At 32.5% G+C, this 21,176-nt stretch overlaps 4 protein-coding genes and 1 long non-coding RNA gene across 6 annotated transcripts; 3 read left to right on the forward strand and 2 right to left on the reverse strand.

Annotated features, from left to right (window-relative positions):
* Positions 1-150: 150 nt before the first annotated feature.
* Positions 151-1,753, forward strand: LOC149487981 (putative dimethyladenosine transferase). The gene is made up of 5 exons (XM_089696726.1): positions 151-315; positions 423-609; positions 761-1,064; positions 1,194-1,415; positions 1,600-1,753. The coding sequence occupies exons 1-5, from the start codon at positions 258-260 to the stop codon at positions 1,747-1,749; spliced, it is 921 nt and encodes a 306-aa protein (XP_089552852.1). The 5' UTR covers positions 151-257; the 3' UTR covers positions 1,750-1,753.
* LOC149487982 (NADH dehydrogenase [ubiquinone] 1 beta subcomplex subunit 6-like) lies at positions 1,741-2,696 on the reverse strand. The gene is made up of 3 exons (XM_089696728.1): positions 2,332-2,696; positions 2,153-2,254; positions 1,741-2,011 (listed from the first exon to the last, which is right to left on the reverse strand). The coding sequence occupies exons 1-3, from the start codon at positions 2,572-2,574 to the stop codon at positions 1,865-1,867; spliced, it is 492 nt and encodes a 163-aa protein (XP_089552854.1). The 5' UTR covers positions 2,575-2,696; the 3' UTR covers positions 1,741-1,864.
* Positions 2,697-2,944: 248 nt separating this feature from the next.
* Positions 2,945-9,979, forward strand: LOC149487983 (mitogen-activated protein kinase p38b-like). Of its 2 annotated transcripts, none has more exons than XM_089696735.1 (9): positions 2,945-3,179; positions 3,540-3,676; positions 3,768-3,961; positions 4,252-4,361; positions 4,557-4,681; positions 5,085-5,164; positions 6,507-6,628; positions 8,221-8,351; positions 8,801-9,979. In XM_089696735.1, exons 1-9 carry the CDS (start codon positions 3,076-3,078, stop codon positions 8,878-8,880), a joined length of 1,083 nt encoding a protein of 360 aa, XP_089552861.1. In that variant the 5' UTR covers positions 2,945-3,075; the 3' UTR covers positions 8,881-9,979. The 2 variants fall into 2 exon arrangements, with proteins under 2 accessions (XP_089552861.1, XP_089552862.1); XM_089696736.1 differs by lacking the exon at positions 5,085-5,164 and adding an exon at positions 5,357-5,436.
* Positions 9,980-10,501: 522 nt separating this feature from the next.
* Positions 10,502-19,130, reverse strand: Topors (Topoisomerase I-interacting protein). The gene is made up of 5 exons (XM_089696734.1): positions 18,932-19,130; positions 18,215-18,423; positions 17,596-17,759; positions 13,528-13,740; positions 10,502-12,623 (listed from the first exon to the last, which is right to left on the reverse strand). Exons 2-5 carry the CDS (start codon positions 18,404-18,406, stop codon positions 11,171-11,173), a joined length of 2,022 nt encoding a protein of 673 aa, XP_089552860.1. The 5' UTR covers positions 18,407-18,423; positions 18,932-19,130; the 3' UTR covers positions 10,502-11,170.
* A 1,432-nt stretch (positions 19,131-20,562) lies between these two features.
* On the forward strand, positions 20,563-21,112 carry LOC149487985 (uncharacterized). The gene is made up of 2 exons (XR_016315780.1): positions 20,563-20,607; positions 20,876-21,112. It is a non-coding gene; the product is annotated as an uncharacterized LOC149487985 (long non-coding RNA).
* Positions 21,113-21,176: the final 64 nt, after the last annotated feature.

Below are 21,176 nucleotides of genomic sequence, written 5' to 3' on the forward strand. Positions count from 1 at the left end.
TTGAGTTTTGTACACAGGTTTTGTATATCTACCATGTACAAGGTTCTCACCTTGATGCATGCACCGTTGCACGCACAGATCTAGTACATGCACGTGCATTGTTTTTTTGTTTTATTTTTAATGGTAACATACAATATTTTGTCACTTGTCATCTGTCACTAGAAATTTGAATCATATGTTTATATCGGTTTATATTATTGAGTATCGTTTTAAAAAATATTTTTCGCTTTTGTAAATTGCTTAAATAATAAATCACCATGCCGAAAATAAAAGCTGAAAAGAAATCAAGAGTTCACAATGAAATTGCAAAACAAGGTATCACTATGTATAATTGAGGTTAACTTTCCATGCCTATTTTTGAATTTCGTGATGAGAGACTGCACTTGCAATTTCTTTTAATGTTCCTATACGTTATTTTACAGGAATACAATTTAATAAGGATTTTGGACAGCACATTTTGAAGAATCCACTTATCATCACATCTATGCTGGACAAGGCAGGCTTACGGCCAACAGATGTAGCCCTTGAAATTGGGCCTGGTACCGGTAACATGACAATAAAAATGCTTGACAGAGTAAAGAAAGTTGTAGCCTGTGAAATTGATACCAGGTAATTTTTATTTTGAGGTTCATCATTCATTTTTATCAACAATAGTTGTATTTTTTTGATCACCAACATATTAAGTAATTTTATGTATATTTTCTAGATTTCTGGATTTAAATTTTAATATAATTAATACTAAAGTAGTAATATTTTTTAGATTGGTTGCTGAATTGCAGAAGAGAGTTCAAGGAACCCCATATCAGGCCAAACTACAAATCCTAGTAGGGGATGTTTTAAAAACAGAGTTGCCATTCTTTGATATATGTGTTGCTAATATACCATATCAGATTAGTTCACCGCTAGTATTCAAGCTCCTACTACACAGACCATTCTTCAGATGTGCAGTATTAATGTTTCAAAAAGAATTTGCACAGAGGCTTGTAGCAAAACCTGGTGACAAATTATACTGTAGGTTGTCTATAAACACACAACTTTTGGCAAGAGTGGATATGTTAATGAAGGTACAGTTAATTTATTGTTATACTATATATAAAAATTTAAAAATAATTTTATATGCAAGTTCTAGATTTTGTATTCATTTATTATAGGTCTGAGCATTTCAAAGTTTTATTATATGAAATATTTTCCAGGTTGGTAAAAATAACTTCAGACCCCCACCAAAAGTGGAGTCAAGTGTGGTAAGAATAGAACCAAGAAATCCACCACCACCCATTAACTTTGTAGAATGGGATGGTCTTACAAGGATAGCCTTTGTAAGAAAGAACAAAACACTATCTGCTGCCTTTAAACACAGCACCACTATGGCTGTTTTGGAAAAGAATTATAGAGTTCACTGTTCTTTACACAATAAGGTACAAATATTTTATCTTATAATATTATGGCTTAGTGAGTAGATTAAAATATTTTGGAATAACACTTCTGTTAATTTAACTGTTACTAATTTTATTTACTTATGAATTGACCAATATTTTTATAAATAGCTTATAAAATACAGAAAAGGAATTAAATGAACAATATACCACATTTATTTTATAGGAGATACCAGAGGACTTTGATATTAAGCAAAAGGTGCAAGATGTACTGACCACTGCTGGAGCTGATCAAATGAGAGCCAGGACAATGGATTGTGATGATTTCATGAAATTATTACATGCATTTAATACAGAAGGAATACACTTTGCTTAATAAAGTTGTTTTTATTATCCACTCTACATAAGCAGTAACTTTGATTTAAATGTTCATATCTAAAAATGATTGATCTAACAATTATAAGTTATTCCTCGAGTTTACTCAACACTGTTTACTTAATAAAGGCAGATTTTTTGAATCCTCTATCAGCATAGTCGTTATCAGATGTACGATCAGATACAAATGGGAAACCTGGTTGTCCGGGTAATACCATTGGCTTAGATTGTAAAACTCTCCATCCTCCTTTTTTGGTCCAGTCCTGAAATGGAACACACATGTCAAATTCTATTATACTTGTATCTTCTTATATACGTAAAGAGGGATGTTATATATTCTTTAAAAAGAAAATTTTGTAGTCATAAGTTAACCAGATATTTATAAAATATAAATATTAACTTACATTTCCACTATACTTGAAATAGTAATGTGTTGCTAAAACACCAAGAGCGATCAAACCAAGTTTTCCAGTGATGTATCTATAATCGGCAGCGCGATGTTTTCCCTACAAACGGAATAGTTCATTTTAAGTAACGTTTTGCTGTAAATATTTGTTTAGGTTATTTTGTTATGTAATCTTACCAAAACAGGGGTTAGCTTGTCGTATAATAAATCTAATGGTTTACGGTAGAATCGCCGAATAGGATTGGTACGTTCCTTCCAGTATTCCTCAACGTGTACGGGTTCATTAGGAGCCAAAACTTGATCTTTTAACCATTGCTTTCGCCACTGCCTTTCAGCATCAGTCATTCCAATACATCTTTCCCTTTCCATAGCCACACGACCAGCTATGGTCATGGGCTTTACGCCCGCCGTTTGAGCCATTATTATTTTTGTACTTTGCCTAACGTTTTTGAGGCAATATGTATGAATTAATTTAGATGAGAGGTCCAAATAACATAGCAGCGAGTAGATAAAATTGACACTTGACAGATTGATCAAATTTTGAATGAAATAATTTTGACAGATTCAGATAGTTACCATCCTAAAAGAAGTCGACCTTGCCTTTCAAAATAAAACAAAACGCTGATGTTTTAAATTATATAATTACTTGTAGCCTAAGCTTGTAGCCAACTTGTAGCATAAAGTTAAATTATGATTGAAGTCGGAGTTTTAAGGATTTACCAAGAATCGAAACTATTTGTAAATTAAGTATTGGCAACATTTTAACCACATATTCACATGACATTGACAAGTTTGACAATTGTATCTATGATCTAAATCTAATTAGACATTTTCATTTTGGGAACTTTTTTACTAAAACAATTTGTTTTAAAAAATATATTCTTTATTTTCTTGCGGTGCTTACTTAAGTTAAGTGAAAAAATGCCTCGTTATCATACCGTAGAAATCAATAAAACAGAATGGATAGTACCGGAACGTTATCAGATGCTTACACCTGTAGGCTCTGGCGCTTACGGGCAGGTTTGGTATGTAATATTTATTTCATTAAGATATCATAGGCACAGTGCCAACATGCTTTCAAAACTTAAATAATTTGTATGAATGTTCTAATATATGAGATAGTGTGAGTCGATATCTATTATAAAAAATGAACGTAATATCGTGCAAATGTGTGAGTGGGTGGTAGAAATTATTTTCATATTAATTTCTTATCTTGTTATTATGTTTGCTATCACTGTGACAAAGTTCTTGTATGTAATTAGTCCCCAAAAGCATATTAAAAGCTAACTGTAGATATCATAAATAAACAATGCAGGTACCTACTTATTCAAGGCATATTCTATTTTTATATATTTAATTATATTGTTTATTATTATTTGTCACAGCTCCTCTATAGATACACTGCATAATATGAAAGTAGCAATAAAAAAATTGGCCAGACCATTTCAATCAGCCGTACATGCTAAAAGAACATATCGTGAGCTTCGGATGTTGAAGCACATGAACCATGAAAATGTTATTGGTATGTTGATTATAAAGAAAATTTTATTAGAACTAAAAGTGAATCAACCTAGGATTTTTTAAAAATGTAAGCAATATTTTCAATATTCTAGGTCTGCTAGATGTATTCACACCTGAAAAGAGTTTAGAAGAGTTTCAACAAGTGTACCTTGTTACACATCTAATGGGAGCTGATCTCAACAATATTATACGCACACAGAAACTTTCTGATGATCATGTCCAATTTCTTGTCTACCAGATATTGAGAGGACTTAAGTACATTCACTCTGCAGGAATTATACATAGAGTAAGTCATTTAACTTATATATACATATTTTATAAATATCAGAAATATATTATGGTAAATATGTGTGATAAATATAAGATAATATATGAGAAACATGATTTATTTCAGCTGCCCTTTTTTGTACCCATTAAATTCTAAAGAATATAAATTGAAGCTTCTTATTAACATTGTTAAAAAACAGTGGAATTGCGACCTTCTTTTTTTAGATGGTTAAAAATGTAAATTACAGTTTAATAATTGAGTAAAGTAAGAATATACATATATATGTGTAACAAAATAGTATTCCACAGGATCTCAAGCCCTCAAACATTGCAGTAAATGAAGATTGTGAACTGAAAATTCTAGATTTTGGTTTGGCCAGACCAACTGAAACTGAAATGACTGGTTATGTAGCTACTAGGTTAGTATTAAAATCATTAAAAATGCAGAGGTTTGATTCTAAAGTGACATTGTAGAAAAGTATCACTTTATTATTGACTTTTCTATTTAAAAGTCAAACCAATGAATTTTTTCTCCAATTCAATTTAATATCACAATGTCCACATTTTGTCAGGTTGCCCAATATGAACTAGACAAAAACTATTTTTAATTTTAGATGGTATCGGGCTCCTGAAATCATGCTTAACTGGATGCATTACAATCAAACAGTGGATATTTGGTCTGTTGGGTGTATAATGGCCGAGTTGCTTACCGGCAGGACTCTCTTCCCTGGAACTGACCGTATCCTTTTGTAGTACAATTATATAACTGTAGTTAATGTTCATTGTTAGCTATGTGAGATTGCGCGCTTGTGTTGAAAGGTAAGTTATAAAAAAATTGATAATTGTCCAAAGGCATACAAGGTATGCAGGTACAGTACTAAAAACTATTCTTTTTCTATCATTATGATAATTTTTATATGGTTACATACTATAAATTAATTCTTGTATTTTTTATATCTTTCCTTATTAGTAAAGTAATTAAGCTCTTTTCAAAGGTGCTGTGGTGTCAGGTAGTCATAATTATTTTGTGTTCTAAGTTTTTCAAAACTATTACAACTTTGTATGCTTCAAGTAACCTCAACTCAGTGTTAGTAGATAATATTATTATTTCTTTTTGCTTGCAACCTTAATGGACGAGACAGATATCCATCAACTGAATTTAATAATGGAGATTCTAGGCACACCAGCTCAGGAGTTTATGCAGAAAATATCTTCAGAATCTGTAAGTAACTTGTTGTAGTCCTGGGTCTGGTGGCATTATTATGTGAATAATATGTTCTGCTTCGGTTTATATTATATTGCGCCTTGTATACATACCAGCATATAACATGGCTTTAAATAATATGAGACTGTCTTTGTTCATTCTATGCTTGTGTAAGTTTGGTGCTTGTAACCTTAACGTTTACGCATTCAGATATTGATCACCTCACGAGAATATTGTTTTTATGTGGGAAACCAGAACAGGAGACCATAGACAAAATTATAAGTGAAGAGGTAAGGACTAATGAGGTTATATAACATAAATAATTATAATACTGCTCCACATATTAATAGCATTACGTGATATATTATTTCTATAGCGTGTAACAAATCAGGCACATAAATCTGTTAATTTAACATTTTCTACTAAAAAATAATCCACACTTAACTTATTTTCCATAATTTTATTATTGCTAATAATTAAAAATTTTCATATTTTTAATTGCCTACCTTTCTAATACGCATGAATTCTGAATACCTAATAAAACTTACTCAAGTAAGCAAAAGTTATATTCATAAACAATATTTAAAGTGAACTAAGTAGGTATATCAAAACCTGTATTTGTTTAAAAAAAAAAGAATCCGTTATTTAAACAAGTGATGAGTCTTTATCCATTAAATCAGTCCAATATGTTTACACAAGTATTTGTATATGTGTATATGTTTGCATTGTGGAGTGTTGTGAAAGATTGTCTATTTTTGTTATCGAAATTGCAATGTACTCTATATAAAGAAGGGATTTTTTTATATAAAGCTTTGTGGGCGTATTATATGTATATCTATAAAATTATTTACAGCGAAAGTTTGACCGCTTTGAGAAAAAACATTAAGTATAGAGATTTTTTGTTTAAGTCAGAAAAAAAGTATAATTTATTATTTTACTCTAAAAATTCGAAAATTGAATCAAAGAATCACGTCTTGTTATTCTTTTTTATTTAATAAAGTTCATATACCAAGTGGAAGCTTAGAATAATAACGCCTAGAAACCGACTACGCGCAAGTAAAGTGAGTTATTCAAACTGAGCCAAATACAGGCTCAAGCTCAGTAGTCTGTCCACCCACTCGCTGGTCCGCCCGAACGTAGTGTGTATTGTAAAGTTTTATACGTGCGTGTGTACGCGTGCGTGCCATGCAAACTTATGCACATAACGCTCACGTGTATGTGTCGATCTCTTTTTCGTTTCACTTTACATATTTTAGCGTTTGTAGGAAGACTAGGACTAGGGATTATAGGCCTCTATCGATCTAGGAGTTATTCATCTAAGCGGGAGCTTATAAATTGACTCGTATTGGAATGCTTTCAGGCCCGTAACTACATCCAATCGTTGCCAACGCTGCGGCGCCGTGACTTTCGCGAAGTTTTCCGCGGCGCAAACCCGCTCGCCGTCAACTTGCTCGAACTCATGCTCGAGCTGGACGCAGATAAGTAAGATTGTTTTCTTTTTGACGTGACAACGTCTTATAATTCGATAAAGCCGGCTGCACGCACGAAAAAACATGACTCATGCGGCGTTACCTCGCTCTGAGGCATTCCATGTAAGGCTTGAAGTGCGAGCGAGAGCGCGGAACGAGCGACAAAGAAGCACAATCGGACGTTGTCACGTTCAACTATCGTCAGTAAACCGACTTTACAGAAAACCAATTTTTTTTTTACATATACAGGGTTACTTGTAAAACACCGGCAACCTCGCAGGACAAGATAGCTAACATCATAAGTAACAACATTTGTTCTACGACTTTTGATAATTTGTTAGATTTTATTTTCATACAAAAATAAATATTCATTTAATTTTCCGTCTGAATATTATAAACTCTACGCCTCCCAAAAATTACGTAAACAAAAAGCGAACGAGAGGGGGAAGGGGGCGTCGCGTCGTCCATCCGATAATTAATAGAACATAGACTTACAAATGTAAGGAGAGTACAATAAAAGTTTAAAAAATCATTTAAAAATAATTTATTGCGTTATGCCAAAAGTCGTAGAACAAATGTTGTTACTTATGATGTTAGCTATCTTGTCCTGCGAGGTTGCTGGTGTTTTACAAGTAACCCTGTATATATATGTATTTGAACCATACTTAACACTCGTCCCGCAGACAGCAGACGAACAGGTTATTGCGCGATAAAAAGGCGTTCGACATTCAGTAATAATGCATAGTGATAAAAAATATCAGTTAGATATTTTTTGCGTTTATTCATCACAAACTAAAAAAATTATATCTAATTTTTCCTCATAGAGACTCGGGTAATAAAGTTTGAGAAGTTATCTAGTTATTTATAATAATGATATCATTTCAGTAGTGCCTAGTCATTTTCTTAAACCATTTTTGTGATATCTCAACATAATTATCGCAATGATTGTCTTCTCTTGACTTATTCTATACTTTTATTTAATTAAAATACGTTCTTGAAAGAATGACAGACCTATCTATAAAGGTCGTCTAGCGCAATCACTTTCCCACAATTGAATAAATACTATTTTATACGGTCATGGCAACCCCCAGCACCGGACTAATCGCAACTTATTTAATATTGCACGCCTCATAAGCGAAGCGTTGAGGTGGGTACTACTGTCACTTCGCGCAAAACATCTGATTTTTCAAACTTAAAATGTCTTTATGTATCATACATTGCACTTGTAAGATAATACATACACACACATATTAAGAAAAAACACTATTTTTAACGTTCATGATATTTTTGATGTCATTTTTGTTATTTAAACTAGTTAAAAAACAGTTTAAAAAAGTTCTGTCTTGGACGTCCGTGTGTCTGTATGTGCGGATCCTTTTTCTTGTTAACACGATAGCGACCGAAATACTTTACTAATCGAGTCTTTTTTTTTCTCTTACGCTTGAGTATGCTCAGGAATAGAACCCTTTCATTTTTCAGGGTCTGATTCGATGTGGTTTAATTGTTATTAAATAAACAAAAATAATAATTAATAAATATTTATTAAAAAAAATTATGAGGCGTGCACTTTTGGATTTTCCAAATTATAATTGGCTTATATTCCAGGCGTATAACAGCAGAGCAGGCGCTCGCGCACGAGTACCTGGCGCAGTACGCGGACCCGACCGACGAGCCGGTGTCCGCGCCCTACGACCAGAGCTTCGAGGACATGGACCTGCCCGTCGACAAGTGGAAGGGTAATATAATCTACCAAATAAAGCATACAGAGTTACTAGGCTCGTTTACTTTTCCTTATCCCTCCCAGTACATTCATTTATTGCCAAATTAAATTTTCCTCATTCTTTAAAAACTGGTAACTTGTTTGCAGAAGCCCAACTAAATAACATTGACGTATGTATATCTGAAATAGAGGTTTCTAGACGTATGTATATCTGAAATAGAGGTTTCTAAACTTTATTTTAAATACACCGTTGTGAAAATTAGGGATTTACAAGATGTTATTTCAGAAGGGATCTTCAAGAATAAAATATGATTGCGGTTCGATTATCACCTTTGTGTTCGTAAACAAAAACGAAGTAAAGTGATTATCTGATTAATTGTTACACTAATGATGATGATAATGTTTATTTAATTCTGCTCCACATATTTCATCGAAAATTCACTTTTTAAATTGGTTTTATTTCAGAATTGGTGTGGAATGAAGTGGTCGAGTTCAAGCCGCACCCTCAACACATGAACACTGTGGTGGAAGTTAACCCCTCATAAATTACCAAATAAATTATATGCCATTTACTGGCAATACATTCTAAAATGTAGTTTAGTTGTCATGTGTGACAAAGATAAACACAACAAATACATACCACTTTAATCAATTGAGCAGCTTAGCAGAATTAAAGCTTAACAATTTACGAATAGATGTGTTTAGTTCTTGAGTTCATTTTACATCTTTTTTATACAAAATATATGCTTTAAAAATTGGTAAACATAAATGCATTTTTTATTATCAAGACACACATATTATATGATATCATGCAAAGTACATATTTACTTTTTTATACTTATAATTGGGAATAATGTTGCGTTTTAATAAATAAACCCGAAAGGTAAATAATTATGGGTATACTTAAAGCTATTGCTACAATGTATTACATATTAATTAATGTAGCAGTAAAGAACGTTGCTTAATAGTTAGTCTTATTATATTCATTTTTGTCTATCATTATTGAATAGTACAAAAATGAATAGTACAAAACACTTATACACACCAACAGCAATAAAATAGACATATATTAATCTTTTAATGTTATGAATGAATAATTTTTTATATAAATTTTAGCTTAACTGATTGATTGCAAATATATTATGCAGTTTATTTAAATTTGACTTATAACTTTAAGCTTTTTATAAAATTTTAAACACATGCTTGTACGCTAAGCGAATTCTGTAATTAGGTATATTGTGAAAATTTTGCAGTAGCTTTCGCTTATAATTTTTTATTAATGTTATATTCGCGCCACGTGTAATTGAATTGCTTGTGATTTGGCCTTGTCACGCTGGTGCTAAGAGAAAATTTAAACGCCATAGAAATAAGTTATACAAGTATTATAAATACGATAGAATAAAATAGACATTTTGAAATGTTCTTTATATTTTTATTGTAAGATAAGACCGTCCAATTCGATGTGACGCATCTTTTTATTGCTCAGAGTTTGAAACATACCTTATATTTTGTTGAATTATTATTGTTTGTAGCCATACGATAAAATATTGTAAAGATATTTTTCTAGCTGAAGTTCTTTTCCATAGATTTTATTTGTAACATAAGAAATAATGTAGTGTTGATAAACAAATAACTTAAACTACATTTATTGTTTTATTTACCTATAAGCTATATTTACATAAGGTCCACGTTATTTACGATATTTAGAATAATTATTTTAAAAAATGCTTTACATTTCGTCTTTATTAAATTAAATTAATTTTTCTCTCGAACCCTTTCAAAACTAGAATTTAGACAGTTAAATTAAAAAGAACCTCCATATACTAAATCTGGGGGCAAGAATCGGAAGGAACCAGCCCGAGCTTCATGCGCCGTGTAAAAGTTCGGGACAATACGCATGTTCTAGTTGTGCTGTGCTGTTGCACCCATGAACGAACCCGCGGGTTTTGTCGTAAAGAGTAACATACAAACACATATCCATCCTTACACCTTTTGCATTAATTATAATATATTGTTTTATTTTAAAGACCTATGAGGTATTTACCAAGGTATTTAAGTGCCTTAACTAGAATTGTGTTTCTATTCATTTGAAACCTACCAGTGTTATTTAGCAGTTGTATTAATTTTTTAATTAAAGACGAATGTGTACGAAATAAAAGTAAGCCATTTGTATGATGCATAATTTTAATTCTTTATCCATATCACATACATATCATTTCAAGTACATGGAAATAAAATCCAGAAATAAATATTAAATTACCAAGAACCGGATAAAAACATTGTTCATTTACAAAAATCTAAAGCTATGTCTAAATTATTCATTTATTTACAGAATATTGTTAACATTTAGTACAATAGGCTATGTACCAATACGAAAGTATCATGCACATATCAGCATTTTTTAAATCGCGATGTAATTTGGCTGCCTCAATTAATTTAATATTTAATATAACAAATAATCATAAATACATATGAAAAATATACATTTATTATATTTTTTTTATGATTTTAAAATTTTTAAGAATTTATTTCAACCAAATTAAACTACTCTTGCACTGATAGTAGCTAACAATCTGTTCATGAATAGCAAAGCAAGAACTGTTTGAAATCATCATCTCTGAATATAATTTTTATTTATATAATTTCTCAACAATTTTGCTCAGATTCATGCATTCACAGAAATAATATTAGGGCTACAAAGATTTTCGCTTCATTACTATAGATAACTATGCAGAATGTAATGTAAGTATAAGTAATAATAAGCACATAATGTGTAATATCTGAATCTTAGTAATTAATTTCTGGCAATTATAAATTAGTTAATCACAGCATATTTTATTTTTGAGGCTGCAATATTTTTACAGTAAGATTCAATGGCAGGTTGTACTCGGAATCAGATGAATCTGACAAGTTTGCACTTGCACTGGTAACATTGTCTGTAATAGATCCATGTCGTTCAGGAATTGAAGAGCTAGTAGATGAAGATGACTTTGAGGTAGTCGTGTGATTCGACTCTCGACTACTAGAACTTCTCAAATACCTATTTACAACATTAACCACGCTTCTCAGTCTTTTGCTCTCCCGGCTACTATGTTTCTTATCAATCTTTCGCTTTTTATTACTTTTACTGCTACTTTGGGTACCGCTTGTACTGGGTTGATCTAAGATAGGAGGAGTATTAGAAGTACTATTAGATCGTTTCGAAGATTTCACCCCTTTACCGGAAGTAGACTTACGACTATTATTTGTAACCTTTTTCTCAGTGGCGCTGCTGGTTTTGATTTTCTTATTTTTATGTGCATTTGGTTTGGTTTTTTTAGATTTCTTTTTTGGTTTTTCTAAATTACTACTCGCTTTTTTCGTATTCTTTTTCTTTTTCTTTTCACGTGGATTGAATAAGTCACAACTGGAATCGCTGTAGTAGGAAAGTGTAGATGAACTCGATGACGGTGATGTGTTTCTCGATTTAGATGTAGTAGATGAACTCAGTGAGGTTTCCACATTAGAGGACGAAGGCGAAGTGTCCGTCGACAGGTGCGGTCGCTTACGAGGTAGCGGTGGGGTGTACGTGCTGCCTTCACTGTCGGAGTCGGCGGCAGTTTGAGCATTATGTTCTGTTAGTGTTAATTTTACAAGTGGTGGCGGTCTATTTTCCTGTACTTCAGGTGTTTGAGGTGGTTCTGGTTGTGTTTCATCTTCAATTACTACATCACTATCTGATCCCAATAAATCGACTACTTCAGGCGTTCGCGCATGAGGAGGTTTTATGTATCCAATGACCATTACTTCCGATGAGTCGTCATCGGAGTCGGACTGTGATAATGTTTCGATAGATATGACGTTGTCTGCGGTGGGCTCTGAGATGAAGTTCTGCGGGTAGACGGGGGCCGGGACTCGCGAAGGGCCCGCAGGCGCCTCGGCTGCCATGGAACGCGAAACCAACACTATATCAGAATCTACACTGCTTTCCGAATCTGAACTTGAAAGTATTTCATTAACCATTGTGGATATACGAGAGTCCGTGGTGTACTGTACGTTTCGGTCATATCCAGATATATCGTAAGGTGTTGAAGCGAAACAATAAAGCTCGTGCAGAAAATGTTCTGTTCTATCACCAAAATATCTTTGCATTCCTTCCCGAAACTCTGGTGAGTTAATGTGATATCTAGGAAGTAAATCTGCGATTTGACTCATCACATATGCAATATGTCCAGTATTTTCATTTAACAAATAGTGAAGTTCCCTATTTAGCCAAGGCATCAAACGGTGCATTTGAGAGTCGTTGTACCTATAAATTATATTAGTATTAATATAGATGTACTTATGTCAAGTATGCCTAATTTTTACTGACAAATGCATTCAGTGGTGTAGTATACTGTATGAGGTGTATATTATCTGAGTTCATTTAAAGCACTTTACAACAAGTCACATTAAAACAATTATTTTAAGTAAGTAAGACTGCTTGCAAAGTCCTTACGCTTACAAATGGATTGGTGACTTTTATAGGTATGGAATGACCAAAGCATTGATGAGGGGTACATAGGAAAGAAGACTGGGATGGGAAAAGGAAACAGTCTAATAACATACTTTTATTGCACGCCTCATAAGCGAAGCGTTGAGGTGGGTACCACTGTCACTTCGCGCAATACATCTGATTTTTCAAACTTAAAATGTCTTTATGTATCATACATTGCACTTGTAAGATAATACATACACACACATATTAAGAAAAAACACTATTTTTAACGTTCATGATATTTTTGATGTCATTTTTGTTATTTAAACTAGTTAAAAAACAGTTTAAAAAAGTTCTGTCTTGGACGTCCGTGTGTCTGTATGTGCGGATCTTTTTTCTTGTTAACACGATAGCGACCGAAATACTTTACTAATCGAGTCTTTTTTTTTCTCTTACGCTTGAGTATGCTCAGGATTAGAACCCTTTCATTTTTCAGGGTCTGATTCGATGTGGTTTAATTGTTATTAAATAAACAAAAATAATAATTAATAAATATTTATTAAAAAAAATTATGAGGCGTGCACTTTTGGATTTTCCAAATTATTTTCTATTATTATTTAGGTATATTATATACTAGTTAACCATTGATTTATTGACCATACAGACCAACTTAAGCTTCTAGTGTGACTTTTGTAAGGTGTCTATCAATACACCTTATACCATATTATAAACAAACCTGTAAAATTCTGGGCTGCAATCTCTAAATCTTCCTGTGAAGTCAGGAAGGGGGCGAGCCCATAGATTATGTCTATATACTGTGCGTCTGAAGTATGAAGAGGGCCTACGACGATGAGGTGGTGTTGGGAGCACATCAGCCACTAAGGGGTAATGCTGCAGTAGGAGCTGCTGAATTGCCATAGTATCCCGTCTGGGCAAAGTAAGAGTTGTCCTGTAAACATAATTGCACAAATATTAAACCAATAAAATTTCTCTCAATTTGATTACATTATCTTTTACTAGCTTTCAGCGGCTTCGCCCAATTTGCCTAAAACCTAATTTATTTATTTTATTTATTTATAAATACTTTATTGCACTTAAAGATAACAAAACAAGAAATACAAACACTTAAATATAACTTACACTAAGTACAATTGGCGGTTTTATCGCTTAGAGCGATTTCTTCCAGACAACCATTGGTACAATAGAGGAATAAATACAAAAATACATACATGGGTAGTGCAATAATAACTATGATAAAGGATACACATACATATTATTTATATTGTGATATATTTATACTAAAACTTTCCTCTTGAGTTCCTATCTATTAGAAAAATCCCATTAAAATCTGTTGCGACACATAGATGTTTGCAATTTTGTTTTATACTATGTAGTGATTAAAACATCTTTTATCAGGTATGGGTAGTCTTAGATGCTAAAATATATATAATAATGGCAAATTTTGTTTTAATTAAGAAACAATTTCAAGAACCAATATGCCTTCTAGAAACTGGGGTTCACCAGTTGCTCACTGAGCCTTCATCAAGCTTTGTTGCAAATTGCAAATGTATTGTTCAGTATCTAATTATCCCATCTTTTGCTTTCTTATATAATAAAGATATCACATCTAAAGAAAAAATATATTACTCTCTAATAAAACTTTTGTAAGACTTATTACGGTTTTTAAATTTGTTGATAAGACAACAATCATGTATGAATATACAGTTGGTTTTATGTAGGTCAAAGTTTATCAAATAGAAGGTATGGGTAGTACTAATGCTTTACAATTCAAATAAATATGTACATCTATATTATTACTAGCTGTTGCCCGCAGCTTCGCTTGCGTGGAAACGATAAACTTTCATCCCCTATTTTACCCCTTTAGGGGATGAATTTTCTAAAATCCTTTCTTAGGGGACGCCTACGTTATGACATCGACCTGCATGCACAATTTCAGCCCGATACGTCCAGTGGTTTGGGCTGTGCGTTGATAGATCACTATATCAGTCACCTTTGAGTTTTATATATATGGATTTCAATTTAGTTTATAATAAATGGTTAATTTTATCCTTAAATTTAATGTAGTTACTTTGTATAGTATAAATAAATAATACAGTCGACTCTCGTTAATTCGAAACTCGAGGGACTCTCAAAATACTACGAATTATCAAGAGTTTGAAATATCAAATGGTTCAAAATTTGTGAGAGAAAATAAATAAAACTTTGAATTGTAAATTGTTAATCCCATCAAAAACATCCTGTAAAAAACCCAAGTCTCGCAGCTCAGTCTTTCTACCGTCAAAAGTTGTGAGATCCATGTAATACCAAGTCGGTTAATCTATTTAGTGTCTACTTGAAGGACCTTCTGTCTTAAGTTATTACATAAGTTATTATCATGCCAATATTAAAAATATTTAACGTTTTAAACAAATAGATCGACTTGGACATCGCTTGATTTGATTATTAGTATGTATCACACTACATAGCACGACGGGCCAGCGACCAACAGGAACGAGAGTTTCAATCGCGTGAGGCGCGAGAGACTAAAGAATCTAATATAAATCTAATATAATATTGTAATATTCATTTTGTTTTCATGCGATGTCCAAGTCGATCTATTTGTTTAAAACGTTAAATATTTTTAATATTGGCATGATAATAACTTATGTAATAACTTAAGACAGAAGGTCCTTCAAGTAGACACTAAATAGATTAACCGACTTGGTATTACATGGATCTCACAACTTTTGACGGTAGAAAGACTGAGCTGCGAGACTTGGGTTTTTTACAGGATGTTTTTGATGGGATCTCACTTCTTTTTGTAGAGCCTTTCTTTTTGATACCATCTACTTCTAACGAATTTTGTTAAAGGTCTTATGATATTTTCTTATTTTTATATGTAGTCTTCCTCTTTTTCTTTTCCGGTACTACTTCTTGATTCACATTTCATTGTTCTGTCATTTTGGCGTATATTTTGCTTGTCAGTCATAGAGTAAAATAGAGGCCAGTCTGTCTGTAAGGAGGCTAGTCGCGCCAACAATTTATATATAACAGATTTAAATATTATAATATAGGTATTGTTTTATTAGATTTTCGTACTTCAAGACATGTCCAATCATGTGTTTTTCATTACGTCGACCATTTTACAAGTAATAATGTTGTTCAGTTTCATGGGCTAAACACACCCTTACCCACCCTATACCCCCTCCCTTGCCTCATATGGTAGGTACCTATCTACACCTATTAAATTTATAACCACCACCAACCACCAACTGCATAAATAACTGTGTAATCCCATATATTTATATGGGATTACAAAGTTATTGATGCAGTTGGTGTATTTGGAAAACTGGACTGAAATTATAAAATATTTAAGTTTTCCCATGATTAAGACACTAAACTCTATATGTATTCCAAATATGAAGCTTCTAAGTCTGCTAGAAGTGCCTTGGACTTTTGATGATCGGTGAGTCAGTGAGTGACAAAATTTAGAAACTTTAACAAGTTGTCATTCTTAAACTACTGGTTCAAATTGACTGAAATTTTAAATATTCCGTGTTTATACAATGCCGGATTAGTTACTGAAGATTCAGGTTTCTTGCTTTATCCACAACCGAATTATAGGGGGTCGAAAAAGGCCCGAATTGCTTCGAGAAAAGGATGGTACGGCCGTGCCGCTTTTTTTTGCTCGACTTGGCGGGGGCACTGCCGTGCCCCCAGATCAATTATTATTTATTAAATGCTATTCTACAGTAACCGAATGATAACTAAACATACCAATTCGTGAGAAGTGTAAAGTCAAACTAATCATAACAAAAACAACGGCTCATTGAACAAGTTTGAACTTGTCGCAAAATGTACCTACCTCTCTGCAACTTTGAATTGTCGAGTGTTGGACGCCGATGAGATCGAATTAACGCGTCGTTTTGTTATATAGCAATGATATTTTCATTCGAATTACCAAGTGCACAAAAATGTATGGATTTAGTTTGAAATATAAAGAGATATTGTAGGGACCTCGTGATAGCTTTGAATTATAGAGGTTCGAATTATCGCAGGTTTGAATTAACGAGAGTCGACTGTACATCATGAGTTGTGGTCGAAATTAAAAAATATACTCAGTTAAGTACCTGAGATGTGACTTTTATCTTAGCGTTCTAACAGACGAACGGCAAGTTGCGAACGGCAGAGGCTACTTCAGCTGTCACCACATGTCGACGGCAGTCGTCGAGGTGTCGGCGGCAGCAGTCAATATGTCGACTGCTGCTGTCGACACGCAAAAACGGATGCCGTCAAACGCTTGCAGTTTGTCAACGCAAACTGCAAGCTTCGACGACAGGTGGCGACGGCTTAAGTAGCCTCTGCCATTCACAACTTGCCGTTCGTCTGTTTGAATGCTTAGACAAAATTGTAGGTAGTCAGTATTTATTATATACTAGCTTGCGCCCGCGACTCCGTCCGCGCGGAAAAATTAAGATGGAAAAATTATTTCTACGTATTTTTCCGGGATAAAAAGTATCCTATTTTATGCCCAGGATAAAAAGGTATAATTATACCAAGTTTCATCGAAATCGAACCGTTAGTTTTTACGTGATGCCTTCACATACAGACAGACAGACAGACAGATAAAAATTTTTTTAATCACATATTTGGGTTTGGTATCGATCCAGTAACACCCCCTGCTATTTATTTTTTCAATATTTTCAATGTACAGAATTGACCCTTCTACAGATTTATTATATGTATAGATAGATAGCATGATTATATATAACATGATGTAGAAATAAACATAATTTAAGTGTACCTGTATCTAAATCGTCTAGTTGCGTTAGTAAAGTTATCCATTTCAATTCTCTCAATATCCTCTTGAGTCTGTTCAACCATATATTGTTCATATTGATGATTGGAGCGCACATTGTGAATAATTGATTTGAAATTTTGCTTACACAGGGGGCACTCCGCTTTAACCTGAAATTATTTATTAATTTAGTTTATAATATATTTACACAAATGTTATGAAAAATAATATATAATGACTGTTCATTTAATAGCCTATTCAACCTAATATTTTGAGACAAATATTAATTATATTTGCTATGTTTTATATATAATTGTGATATTTGTGATGAAAAATTCATTGTGATCATGTGCTTCCTATAGACAATAAAAAAAACATGATAATAAACTTTTGATAATCACTGTGTCTTAATCATCATCAAATGAGTCTTCTTTATAGATATTAGCTAGATTTATAAGAATGTTAGAAATATAAAGAATAAAGGGTATGGGAATTAATCAGAGTAGAAATTTCCACAGCAAAGAAGTTTTGGTGTACATTATGGACACAAGGAATCTAGAAAGCTTTCTTTCTATATTATATGAATGAATATAAACAAAATTATTATTATTTATTGTGAACTTACTTTACTCCAAGTGAGCAGACATTTAAAACAAAACTGATGAAGGCATGAGTCTGTAAATGATTTGTTTTTACATGTTCCTAGACAAATAGCACAATTAGGAGGTGGAGAGCTCCTCCCGCCTTCGTTGGGAGGACTACTGTCATCACTCTTCACACTGCTGTCCCCTTGGGAGGCAGTTGATAATGCCTCCATCTTTCTACCATATATACCTACAATTACATGCAAATTTAAAAAATTGTATTAAAATAATTTAATCTACTACATATTTATTATACCTACATATTATTTAATGGCAAATGGATAATCAGGTAATAGTATGGTGTGGTTCTGTGTAGTCATTGTTTTTGGAATAGATTGGAATTGGTACTTATGATAAACAGGAAATTATAGCTACAAATTGTAATATGGCAAATTATGTATAATTTCGTATCTATTCTTTTAATTTACTCTTTTCTATTACAAAGTTCTAATCAATCGAAACGATAATAATTTCCCTAAACTTTGATTGTCATATTACTGAGATCAAATTTATCAAATAACTATATCGATTTTGAAAAGATATGACTGATCATGGTTATTTTAATATTTATAATCACATCATATCTACACAAATCGAGAAAACAAACAACTTCTTATGATTCTGTTGTTAATATTAATCCTTGATAAATTAAATTTCATAACATTTTTTCAAACCAATTTGTCACTAATAAACATTACCTTAGAAGCATGAGCTCTAGCGACGTTGACTGATTGTAGATGATAATATAATTGAAAACAGAGTACCAACGTGTATGTAATGGCCGTATTTAATATCCAATACATTCCATCTTAGTATCTGAATTCTGAAATAGAGCTTGGAAGTGCGACTGCGTGAAGTTTTTTGACAATCTATACCACACAGATCTATACAGCTCCCGTCCGCCATACAGTAAATAAAAAAATATATAGACAAATATTTATATTGAAAAGGCACATAGATAAAAAAAATAAAATCATCCCAGTGTCCAATATTTTTTTGATAAATAATCTAACGGAAATAAATAAATATTAAATAAATATCGCAATTGCACATTTCCATGTGTGAAATAAATTAGTTTATACTTATACATTACACATTTTATAAGAAACCTATACTTTTTCTAAATAGCAATCGGAAATGTAAAACATTTGAGATATTGATATACGCGTATTGGTACAGCGCAAGAAGCTTATAATATCTAATACACTAGAGATTTCAGTATGAACATTAACTTGTAACAAGAAAATATGACCTTGAATGACGCCTGTATGTTTTTTTATCCCTTTCACACCTAACCTGGCAAGTAGGTATGCAACGTATATGTAACGTGTGACTACGCCTTTCCAAACATGAAAAGTTATCTCTACATAGTGGAATACATTCACATTTATAGTATTTGAAAGTGTACTGTGTATCATACAAAACACACCACAAATTTATTTATAATAAAAATGTTGTGTGGTTTTATGAAACCACGGTAAAAGTGAAATTTTCCGAACACTGCTTTATACCTACTCGGCAGCCGACCGTCACGCGACATGCGCTACACGGACCAAAAAGTTTGAGACGATGTAATAAAAGTTTCACTTTAAAATTAAAGTGAAATTTTTATTTATATATTATATATCTACTTTAAAATTAAAGTGAAACTTTTATTACATCGTCTCAAACTTTTGCTCGCGGCGTGACGTCGTGTTGTTCCCACCTGTGCCTACTGTTCCCACTTGGTTATTCGCACTCTATAGATAGTATATAATTATACTCTAAGCACTATGTGCTCTGATAAAAAAGAAAAAGAAAATTAACAACGTGTTTTATCTCAGAAAGCATTTACTTTGTACATTTCTTAGAACGATATTGGAATTATATACCTTTCCGAGGAAAATTATACATTTCCTAGGATATCTATGCATTTATTAATAGTTTTTTAAACAATATATTTTATACATTTCCTAAATGGTATCGGAAATGTACACATTTCCTAAGATTTGCATACAATTCCTTGATTTCATACATTTCCGGTAACATATATACATAACTGTTATGGTTAAAAGCAAGGTTAAAAGTGAAATTTATGATATTCCATTGAATGCACTTAATTGGAGAATCCAAGAAGAAGAATCTTATTTCCGCTAGTCTATGGCATACCTTATTTCAATTGTTTTCATTCATGCCCTCGGAGCAATTATCAAGCCTGGAGAAGTAACAATGAATTGAACAATAAAGCACTAGTTTGGCCTTTTTGGTAAATGGCAAAATGTCATGCGAAAAAAGAGGACAGATATATGTCAGTTCGACGGTTTGAAATGACATGTAGCCATTTCAATAGTAGTACTGGGAAATCGGATGAAGATTGGAATTTGTCTTTTCACAGGTTAGTGTTTTGATCAATTTTTTTGTTAATTGTATTATAAATAAGTTAATTTACGTTATTTTCATAATCATCTATGTTTTATCTAACCGTAATCATTGAAATGAAATCATAATCAGCTTAGTTTTTAGAAAAAATGCAAAATATAACTTCCATAGTGTTGTGCAATTATCGATACTTGAGTAGGTACGAAGTACTTCATTGATAATGACTGCTTTAGGTTAGGAGAAAAAAAAAGGTATTTAAGTATGGATTTTATTGTTATTTGCAGGTTTCTGGCTTGAGAAAAATTAAAAGATGTTTGGGTTAAAGCTATAGCACAGGGAAAATTGGAAGCCTTCAAAACATTCTCGGCCTTGTTCAAATCATTTCGAATCAGACGGGAAGAAAAGTAAAGTGCTTTGCAGAGATGCTGTGCCACAAGTTTAAGGTGGCATCTATTTTAAATAATAAATATTGTAATTTGTTAATTAAGTATCGAAATAAAATGTTGTAAATTTTTTTTTTTTAATTTTATTTGTTTTATTTTAAACTTTTACCAATTTTTTCCTGTGGGAATGAGTTATTTTCCC

Source organism: Colias philodice, chromosome 6, assembly GCF_061535455.1.
Source record: "Colias philodice isolate Cphi_HAF_F1 chromosome 6, ilColPhil1 Martin Lab GWU primary, whole genome shotgun sequence".
Classification (NCBI taxonomy): domain Eukaryota; kingdom Metazoa; phylum Arthropoda; class Insecta; order Lepidoptera; family Pieridae; genus Colias; species Colias philodice.